This window comes from Lipotes vexillifer, unplaced genomic scaffold, assembly GCF_000442215.2.
Source record: "Lipotes vexillifer unplaced genomic scaffold, Lipotes_vexillifer_v1.1 scaffold220, whole genome shotgun sequence".
NCBI classification, from domain to species: Eukaryota; Metazoa; Chordata; class Mammalia; order Artiodactyla; family Lipotidae; genus Lipotes; species Lipotes vexillifer.
Window position 1 is genome coordinate 671,482 of NW_006781423.1, and position 11,452 is coordinate 682,933.

The 11,452-nt window shown below is 40.2% G+C and overlaps 1 protein-coding gene across 1 annotated transcript in view; it reads right to left on the bottom strand.

The window, feature by feature from the left end:
* PAPPA2 (pappalysin 2) overlaps positions 1 to 11,452 on the bottom strand; it is a 288,812-nt gene that overhangs the window by 40,790 nt on the left and 236,570 nt on the right. Inside the window, exons 18-19 of the mRNA XM_007454744.1 lie at positions 11,136 to 11,271; positions 8,908 to 9,017 (exon numbers count right to left, since the gene is read on the bottom strand). Of these exons, the coding sequence (XP_007454806.1) occupies positions 8,908 to 9,017; positions 11,136 to 11,271 (246 nt within the window). The remainder of the gene's footprint in view (positions 1 to 8,907; positions 9,018 to 11,135; positions 11,272 to 11,452) is intronic.

An 11,452-nucleotide genomic window follows, 5' to 3' on the forward strand; every position in this document is an offset into this window, starting at 1 on the left:
TTTACAATGGTGTGTTAGTTTCTGCTTTATAACAAAGTGAATCAGCTATACATATACATTCTCCAGTGCTCTTTTCTCTTATTATTTCCAATTTATTTTTTACACCTTTGTTGTTTTTTGTTTTTTTTTTTGTGGACACAGCATGTGGCTTGCGGGATCTCAGTTCCCCAACCCGGGATTGAATCTGGGCCACAGCCCGGAATCCTAACCACTAGGCCACCAGGGAACTCCCCTACATCTTTGTATTTTTATGTAATTTAATTTTATTATTATGTGATACATGTTCACAGTATAAAATCTAAAAAGCATAAAAGGATACACAATCTCCCCACTACTCAATTTCCTGCATACTATTTTTAGTTCTTTTTTATGTCATTACAGATAGTCTATGGACATACATACGTATATAAAATTATTTATTTCCTCACACAAAGTATGAAATACTATAATTTTATTTAGTGCTTTAGTTTATTGTTGTTTGATTGTCTAACTTTATTTCACTTCATAACATTTCTTGGTGTTCTGTTCATTTTATGGTATATGGGTTGCTGCATTCTATTGATTGCATATTATTCCATTTCATGGATGTACCTTAATTTACTTAATCAGACCCATATTAATGGATATTCAAGTCATTTTCAGTCTTTTGCTCTAAGAAACAAAGCTTACGTATAAATCATTTCATACATGTGCAACTACATCTGTTCAGTAAACTCATGATACTGGGATTGACAATACCCATCTCAATGAATTTTTTAATATTCTATAATTCAGTCTTAAGACTAATTCAGACCGGCAACCTCCTTGATCTCTGTACAGATTACAAAAGTTTCTGGTAACTGTGTCATATACCTTCCTAGACTGCAAAATCCTTGAGAATAGGGACTGTCTCCCATTCACACATCTTACTTCAGTGACTTAGAGAGAGACAACGTTCAACAAGTACTTGTCAACCGTTAAATAGGTTGTTGTACCTTTAGGTTTCTTCTTTATCTTCTGGCCTATGAACGTCACTCATCTCATATGAAAAGATGTGCATATAGAATTAATTGAATAACTACTTACTGATCAAAATTGGAGGAAAATTTCAAATGTTTTTCAGATCCTACATTTTATGGGCACATTTGTGGTAGTGAGGTGAAAGAGGAAAGTGAAATGGGAGGAAAACTAGTGAGAAGTTGGCATAGAAGGGCTAGCTCCTGGTGAGGTGTGTTAAATTAATTAAACAAGGAGGCCATTACACTGAGGTGGCTCTAATGCCACGGTGGCCTGTGGAAGCAAACCAGAATCTAAGCCTGTCAATGTCTCAAGGTTATGATATTGAAACCAAAGGGCAATCAATCATGAACAACCAACTTGGCTTTAAGCTATAACCAATCAATAATTTCCTTACTTTGCTTCTGCCTTTTCTCTACAATCAAGTCTCTCCCCAGCTGCTGTTGGTGGAGAACTCCTAAATCCAGTACGGCACTACCCGATTTGAATTGATTTTTGCTCAGATAAACTCTTAAAATATTTAATATGCCTCAGTTTATCGTTTGACAGTTCAATATGATTTTCCTATTTTCTGGAATGTTTTTGACTAATTATAATCCTATATATTACATTTGAAAAGCTATAGAGAATAATTGAAAAAACAACCTTATATCCTCTGCCCAGCTTTATCAAATCGTAACACTTTGTTTTATCTGCTTCCAGAGTTTGTCACTAGAGATTCAATTAATGTCCCTTATATATGTCCCTCCAACATCATTCTCCTTCTATCCTCCCTATTAGTAACAACTATTCTGAATTTTAAAATTATTATTTCTATACATTTGTATATAATTGTAACTATAGTTGTTATACTATTAGCAAGCCACTTCTCAGATGAATCAATTGTGAAAACTAAGGGCCAAGGATTTGTTTTAAACTTTTCAGAAAGAAAAAGTTCATGAGAAAACCAGTTTAAAAATTTCCTCTTGGTTGGACTATTTTAAATTTTTTCAAAAAGCAAGGGAAAGAAGAGAAGAAAGGAAGAACAAAGGGAGAGCGGAGATGGGAAAGGAGAAGATGGGGTGGGGGAGAAAGGAGGGGGGAGAGAGAGAGAGAAGGGAGGGAGGAAAGAGGGAAAGAAAACCAGTTAAGGGTTATTAGGATGGTCATAGGGCTGTATGAAGGCTGTTGCCTGGTTAACTGTGTTGTTAAAGGTCACAAGACTGATGGCTAGCCAACACTAAGGTCTAATACAAAATTGCTCAACTGTTTTTTATCAGGAATAGTTACTTGACAGAATGGGCTACTAATCACATCAGATCACAAAGTTCTGCTCCTTGCCCAGGTTTGTGAGGTTCTCCTTATTACCATATATGTATGCAGCCCTAAATAAAATACAGCACTATTTTGCATATTTATTTGGACCATAGTGCATTACCCTGCAATATACTTTGTGGTTATTCTTCCCCCATCCTCCAAGACACCCTTGTCTACTCTTCTCTAGAGAAGAGGGAACTGATGCCTGAGACTTACTCAAGCAGAGAGGGAACAATGCCACGTTTTAAACAGATGAAAAAGAAGATTTTTTCATGACTCATGTCTGAGGGATTTGTTCTCCCGTGATGTGCGGCAAGTGTCATTGGAGCTGTTACACACAATTGCACCCATCAAGAGGACACTCGGGGTGGGGGGAGGGGGAGGCTTAGGAGATGAGGGGACAGACTGGAGGGTGAGACCAGATAGTGGGAAACTGAGACTTCTGGAGGCCATTACCTTCTTTTTTTCCTCCAGCTTTTCTCTTCCTCTTAAAACATTTTGGTTTTATTTAAGGAATTATTAATCCTTTGGGGACCAACTTGGGAAAACAAAGTCAGAAATTATAAGCTTTGTTTTGACTGAGCAATTCTGTTGAAGAGCTGGGGAGTTGAGAGAGGGATTCCATGCAGTGCTGAGAACTTTGCAAACCTAACGTGTGTAGCCACAGGAAAACCTCATTAATTTGGACCTCACTAATTCCTAATTAGGATATACTAAACAAAAAAAAAGAAGAAAAGGATTATGCAATCTGGGAAAACTGAATTTATGAAGCAGACTAATAGGGGAAATGAGATGTTATGATGGATACTTTTGTATTTCAGAAAGAAACATTTTCAAATACAGTTCAGAAAAACTCGTTTACATGCAAACAATTGCTTTATTAAGTGCAAAAAAAAAAATCTCTCCATGAAATCTGGTTCTCAAAAGACCACTTCTTTATAATGTAAGTCAAAAATGTCCATTTTCCTATTTTAAACAGGAAAGTCGCAAGATATAATAAAACATTCTCTAGACACAGTGGTTAAGGACAATAATAAAAAATCAACCTTACATAGGCTTTCTGGAAAAATCCAAAGGTTTGCCATGAGAAATGGCTCTGTGGAGGTGGGAGGCACTGTCTTCTTCGAGCTCTTTGGTTTCACACAACCTCGCTCTGAGCAATGGGTGAAATGAATCACGTACTGAGGAAGACATAATTCCTACCCCCAAGACTCTTACAGTTTGGTGTGAGAATGACAGAAAAAAGGAAGAAAAGCAGAAAATGAAGAAGAGGAAAAGCAGGGATGAGAAAAAAGAAAAACACTAAATGCTCTCAGCGGAAGTCCATGGGGAGCTCTTCCTACACCTTCAGCTCAGACCCCCTAGATATGAGCAATGGTACTGATTGGGCAGTTGGCTGTCTCCTGTCTGTCCCAGCTGCCAGTTTCCACTGCTCAGTCACCCTGACTAGCAGGGATTTATTTGACAGCCAAGAAGCCCTTTTGTTTGGCATCCTCTCTTTTGTAGGGACATGTCTCTGCTGATGCCATCACCATAGAAAGGTCTAAATCCCTGGGTGCAGTAGGTGAAGGAGGAAAACACCATTACAACAACAAAGGCCCAGAAAGTCCATTTGGGAATTTCAAATCCTTACTTCATGTTTCCTACAGCCAGCACGCCCTTGAAACATTTAGAAATAATAGTATACGTTCATCCTTACTCTCTTCTCAGTCTCATAACCAGAGCTGTTAGAAATTGCTTCTTCAGTCAGAGGTGTCCAATAGGAAGCACTGAATGGCCATTAATTGTCTTCCCAGCCCCATTTGTAAAAGGCACAGAGAAAACAAATGACCTACACACCTCTATCTACACACACTAACAAGCAAAGCATAGAACTTATAGAACAATATTTTTCTTTCTTATAGATAGCAGGTGATATCTTTTCAGAGAGGCTGGAAATTTCCAAAGGTAAGATTTGTACTAAGTGAACTTAAATTCCATTTTTACATAATTCAGAACTATGTGCTAGAAACTGTGCAAGACATTGCAAAAGTGTTATTTTGAATTTTTATAACAACACTTCAAGATAGATAATACCATCCTCATTCTTGCTGATGAGCAGACAGAGGCTCCAAGGGGTAAGTCATATAGTATTTGAACCCAGGAGGACCTCACTCTTCTTTTGACAATTGCCACTTTGAGTTGTTTTTTCATCAAAACCCCAGACTGCCTAAATCCTCAGAAATTCTTCCTTTAATGAAAAGTATATTATTCTAGGAGTCAGGTATCATGTTCAGGAATAAAAACCAGTAGAACCCCCAGAGACAGGCACATAAATGTTATAGGAACCTAAAACGTATACTTGATTGTTCTTTAAAAACAAACTCTTTCACAACAAGGAAAAGCAGTATTATAGGGAAATACCTCTCTCAATTATTTTTGTTAGACTTCACGGGGAGGGAAGGGACATGTGGGAATGAGGAGGTTCTCATAGTTGGGGCAAGTGACTTCTTTTCTATTTGATAGGCAAACTAACCTAAACATACACCAGGGGGCAAAAGGACTACAGCCAACAGGGTGATTCAGGGGAAATGACTGAACTTGGAGTCAGAAAAGTTGGCTGCACTGCTCTCTCCATTTCTTGAAAGCTGTGCAACCTTGAACAGATAATCCGACAACATCTAATTTGTCAGTAAAATAAGGATAATAAAATCTTCCTTTCTTAGTTTATTGGTTTGTGAGAAGATTCAAATGAAATTATAAATTTCCAAAATATATATATTATGTGTATATACACAACTTTGAAAGCAATAAAGCGTTATCCAAATGTAAGATATCATTTTTATTACAAAGAATGAAGTCATTGGAAGCAGACTAGAGAAAATGATGCAATTTAATCCATTGCTCTGTAGTCTTGCCAGATACCAGGTATTTGAAGTATGGGAGATAGCAAGGGTTTACATGAAATAGGAGATCATCATTTACTAAACAAATGAGCCAGGCTCCAAATAGGTGTACTTGTACTTAAAATATTTATGTTGCCAGCATTTTATTTTGTAATAGCGGTGTTTCGCAAAGCATTACAGTGGAATTACCTGGGGTGCTTGTTAAAAAATTCACACCCCAAGGCATTGGCCGTCTCTCTAAAGGGGGGAACCCAGGTCTGCTCCCTTTACAAACTTCCCAAGTGATTCTGAAGGACACCAAAACTTAAGACTGAGTACAATATGGAACATCCTTCAAGATAAATCAATGTAAGTTACAAGGTTTTTACTCGAAGAAGACTTCCATTTAATACAACTGCTTTGGTGTATAAGGAATTTCTCCTTCTTTGTGAGGACAAGCTTAGATTTCCCACCCCTCAAGAGCCACTGAGCGCCACAAAATGGGACCATCTATGGTTGGGGCATAATCTCATCTCTGAGGACCTGGGTACATAAGGGCAATAACCTCATCATTATTTCCTTTGCTTCCACTGACTTCTTTTTCTTGACTAGACCATAGTCATGATAAATGCAGTGATACAAATGATAACATTTGGTGTTTGGTTTAAGAAGAAAATAAATTCTGCATTTTCTTTCTGGGGTGGGCAACTTGAAATTGACAAGGATATAATTATACATAGCAGTACGAAGCTGCAGCAAGTGCCCCCAGTTTGAGGAGAAAATATATATTTACTTTCAAAGTAGAAAATGATGCTATAGCAATTTCTTTGCTTACTCAACCAACATTCATAAGACACCTACAATTTGCCCAGCACTGAAAAAGAAGCTAGGAGTGTAAATATGAACAAAATGCTATGGAATAGAGGTAAATAAATAATAATGACTCCCCCGAAGGATGGTTGAGAAAGGGGAGGTTTTAATAAAGTAGAAGATATTGTTTTTCAGTTTGGAAATAGTCAAGTCTCTGTTATTGGTATCCCTGCTGTCTTCAAGAAGAAAAGTGAACTGCTCTTCTCTGAATGTCCCATTTGGAAAGCAGAGGTGGGAGACCCCCCATCACCGGAAGGCCTGCACTCTGGCCTGACAAACCCTGCATGCATCGATTGTGCCCATCGGATGTCTTGTTGGGTAGATGCTGAAGTGATCGTACAAGGGTTCCTGAAGCAGTTCATTTCTCAAGTGGGACAAATGGATTGTAAACATCCCAAGCCTTTCCCCCTTTAGCTGCTTATAGAGAAAGAGAAGTCTTTCATCATAAGAAGTTGAGTTCAAGGGACTGACAGAAAGGGTCTAGACCATCTGGCACTCCATGAACATGAGGCAGAAGTTCCTTCTCCAGGTACTGTAATTCCAGCTAAACCTTCACAACAGACTGTGGGAAATGGGACAGGAAGTCTAGAAAGGCTGGGATGGGAGAACCAGACAAGGTGTTTTTCTGGCTTTCTCCTTCCTGCTCCATATGGTCTTCCCAGTGCCCTCCCACTCGTGGTGGGGCCCCTCTTGCATAGCGTTCTCACTGGGTTCAACATCCTAAGAGGGGTCGCCATGCCCTACAGGATCTCGTCCACCTGCCGCTGCCCTATCTCATCCTTCTAGCTCCCATCTCCCCTCTCCCTCACCACTGCAATACCCTGGTTTCAGATACACAGAATTTCTTACCACTCCTTATCCTCTAGAATTTTCCCCTCGATCATAGTTTAAGACCCAGAGGGAAAGCTTCCTGGTCTGTTGATCCTCCCCCAACTCCCCGAAGCTCCTGAGCAGAAGAATTAGGTGCTTCCTCTTGGGTGTTCCCAAAGCTCTTCTACCACAAGCAAGCCATTTCCCATGTTGCATTATTATAAATGTTTGTTTTCGTGGGCATATTATAAGTCTTGTAAACAGAAGGACTCTCATTTTTTTTCCTTTTCATATTCCCAGCATTTAGCACAGTTCCAGGGCACATAGTAAGCCCCAATAAGTGTTTGCTGAGTGAGTGACTGACTGAATTAATAGGGTCATGCTACTCCCATCCCCCACCCCAAAGCATACTTAGAGTATTTGTTCCTGATCCTCCTGCTTTAACACACATCCCTGCCAATAAGACAGCACAATTAGCCTGTGAGGGAAAAGGAGCAATCTGAGAATGATTTCCGAATGAAATGTAGTCTGTCTCTAGCGTCCATCTCTTGGTGACTCTGTGGGAATAGCCTTCCAAGGTTTTTGTTTATTAGACAGTCTAATAAAGCAACAAAGCTCTCAGGCTTTCTGATATCCCCACCCTCCCATTCTAAGAAGAAATAACCTCCTGACTACAAGGTCATCTCCATTCATACTTGTATAGCCTTTTCTTTCTCTTTTTCATTTACTCATTTTCACAAATATTTATTGAACACTTATTACATACCAGTTAGTGTTCTAGGATCTGGGGATATAGTAGTGAACAATAATCCCTCATTGACCTTTTTATTCTAGTGGTGGAAAGAGACTTATTAATACATAAGATAAATGAGTAAAATATATAATATGTATGGTCATGGTAAGCCCTAAGGAGAAAAACATAAAAGAGGGAAGGGAAACAAAGTTTTAGGGGAGTTAAAATTTCAGATAGAGTAGTCAAAGGAGGCCTTTCTGACATTTGAGTAAAATTCTGAAGGAAGCAAAGGAGCAAGACATGAAGATACCCAGGAGAAGAGCATTCTAGGCAGAGGGAGCCACGGGGCAAAAGTCCTGAGGTGGGAGTGTGCCTGGCATGTTCAAGAATTAGCCAAGAGCCACTGTGGCAAGATTAGACTGAGCCAAGGAAAGCATATGGGGGAGAAAGTCAGGAAGGTAAAGGTGGTCAAAGGAGGCCATGGAACTGAGAACCCAGGTGTGGGAAGGACCCAGTGTGTGCATGTTAAAATCAGTAAGAGTTATGCCAGGAATATTAGGTAAAGTGACTGTGAGCCAGGAGCTAAAGTGGTTAAAAAATCAGGGGAGGGAGTGAACTGAGGGTCAGAAGATGACAGCTGCACTGAGGGTGGTGAGTGCTTTATTCTGTTGGCATTAGATTCAAATGTGGGTGATTTCAGGGAGGAGGCTTGGAAGTGGCATTGAGGAGACAGGAGGACATCTGCTCCTCTCCCAGGCCCAGAGACAGGAGGGGTGTGAGAGAGAAAGTAGGAACCAGTGGACCCTGCAGGGAGACAGAATCCTCAGCGTTTCAAATGAGGATGAAAACGAATGGAAAGCTCAGAGGTGTAATGGATCTCGTTCATGACTGACTTTGAATATCAGAGGGTCCAGAGAGGATTTGGGGGTTTAGAGAGAGTGGGAAGTGGAGGCAGGAAAGGTAACTTTCCTTACTTCCTCTAGTCATTCTCTCCCTGTTTTCAGTTTTATTTTCATCTTTTCTAATTTATCTTCCTATTTTTTTATTAGTGGTAATTTTCTCTTTCAGTTTTCTTCCTGTATTATCATTCTTTATGTCTCTGAGTCTTCCTTCTATATTACCTTTTAAACTTTCCTTTGGATATTGGTCATCTTTTTTCTCAAGCTTTTCTCTTTTTTCTTCTTGATTTTCAATCCTTCTCTCTAGGAATGATCCATGCGGTTGTTTGCTCTAAGGATGCTTTGAAAGCCTCTGAAATTACTCCAGGGAATATGCTGCCGGTTGAGAATTGTTCAGCAGTCTTACATCCTTGGCACATAAAAATGATCCTTTCCTCACCTGGACTTTGACAGGTTCCATCCAGTGCTCCAGAGTGTCAGCAGTGATGTTCTCAGGAAGGATTACGGGATCGCTAGGGGGGATTATACACGATGGGGAACACACTGCACCTGAAGGAACAGAAATTTACAAAAGAGACTTGAACTTCCCACATCTCAGTATTTTACATCTTGGAATCATTAGCTTTGATTTTTCTTTCTTTTTTTTAATTGTTTTTCTTTTTTTTTCTTTTCTGCTCACTTCTTTTTAAAATAAATAAATAAATAAATAAATAAAATAAATAAATTTGTTTATATATTTGGCTGTGCTGGGTCTTCGTTGCTGCACACAGGCTTTCTCTAGTTGCGGCGAGCAGGGGCTACTCTTCATTGTGGTGCTTGGGCTTCTCATTGCGGTGGTTTCTCTTGCTGTGGAGCACGGGCTCTAGGCGTGTGGGCTTCAGCAATTGTGGCTCGTGGGCTCTAGAGCGCAGGCTCAGTAGTTGTGGCGCACGGGCTTTGTTGCTCCGCGGCATGTGGGATCTTCCCAGACCAGGGCTCGAACCCATGTCCCCTGCATTGGCAGGCGGATTCTTAACCACTGTGCCACCAGGGAAGTACAAAAACAATTGCTTTCTACGTTGTAGGTCACCTCATTAACATGGTCATAGGCAGGGTCGATACTCATCTACTGTGTACCTGTAGGGATATTCCTACACTAACTAGTGAAGAGCCACTTCCGCAAGTTAACTCCCGTGGCCCAAGTGCCCTTTCTCCTTCTAGTCCAATATACCCCTTCCTCTGGAATCCCTGAATCTCTGTATGACTTAGCAATAAAAGATTTAATTCCTGGTCTCATAGACCTCCAATACCCGTCTCCAGGACTCTGGCCAGCCAAAGTCTACCCGGATTTGTTGATGCCTTTTAAGTACTTTTAATACCATTTCTGCTCATATAATTTCCTGGAAGCTTATGACTGCAACATCTACTACCTAAGAACTTTACTAGCTGGGGAAGAAATGGCCCAGAAATCATGAAGGTGGATTTATAATGCCCACTAGACTGAAGATCATTACACAGGCAGCCAAGAAACCTATGTGATTAAAAGAGGAAACAAGGGGAAATCAGAAGCAGAGATTTTGGTCATATGTTGGCCTTTTAAAGAAAAATCTTGCTTTATTTCTTTGTATGTGGTGTCTTAAGTATCTTCTAAAATTCTATTCAAAGAAGGCAGACTCTCAGGGTTCTCTATTTCCTCATCTAAAGATTTTGATGATCTCCAAGTTTCTTTTCAGCTCACACTTACCTCTATTAATGTTTTTTGCTGACTTGTATAATAACTCAAAGAGTTACATGACTCTTAAGGACTCTATATACTTGTGTGTGACATATTAATGTAAAAATTAGAGGGTGGGGAGATAAGAATTTTCTCATGAGACACCACACAAGAGGCATGGTCTCAGCATTCCGCTACTCCTTGCCTGACCTTAAGATTTCTCAGTGCAAAGAGGAACTCGAAGATGGTAAAGAACATTCTCAGAAACTAACAAGCTTTCTCATTAACTCAAATTATACCTACTGGCATTACAAACATTAGAATGACTTGGAAAATTACTCCTTGCTTGTACAATTCAAAACTTCGGGTTAATCTCACAAAGTCTTCCACAAACAGCACCTCTTTTCTATGATGCTTAAGTCCAGCCAGAGCAAATTTAAGTCAACTTGACTTTCAATCGGCCCTGGCCACAGAGACTTTTAATTTCAATGACTGCTTTAAGAAGTTACCCCTAGGTTCTGGAGCCTAATCCCCTGTACAGAAGGAATGGCTGCTGAGCCAGGCAAGCAAAGGCAATTTCAAATTGTTCCTTTCAGGAACTCTCTGCTCCAGTAACAACAGCAGAGAGAATGGAGGAGGCGCCCAGCACAGGCGTGGTGTGCGTCTACACATTTCCACCTTTCCTCTTAAAACTACTACTCTTGCCACAAATCAATCCACTTTTCAGCTTGCTGCGAAGTGGGTAACGTGACCAGACACTATGCAAATGGCTCAGCAGCGGCAACAACATTACACGAGTGGAGGAATAAAAAAAACACAAATTTGTCATAAATTTCTTTTTTACTGAAGCAGCTAAGAGTCAACTTGAATTTCTATCCACTCCTCAGGGAGAACAATGAATCTGATTCAAGATCCAGCCAGTCCTAGTTAAGGATTACTTGGGAGCAGAAGTCAGCATCCCTTCCCAAACATACCAATCCTGTATCCCTGTTCACACTTGTACTCCACGAAATTCAGCTCCGAGGTGGGTGGTGGGCATTCCCCTTGCAGGTTCTCACATAACTTGAACTCCTCAGTCCACAGTCCCTCCTTCGTGCAGAGGATGGGATGCTAGAATATCAAGTCAAACACATGTACCTTATTGTTTTGCTAACTTCTTTTAGAGTGGGGGAAAAGGTGGTCTGATTAAACGGTAGTGTTCTCCAACTTCTAGAACCTGGACTAAAAGACAATATTGAGATAATAAACCATGTTGTTTCTGACCACCGCCTCCCCGCCCCCCCCCCCCCCC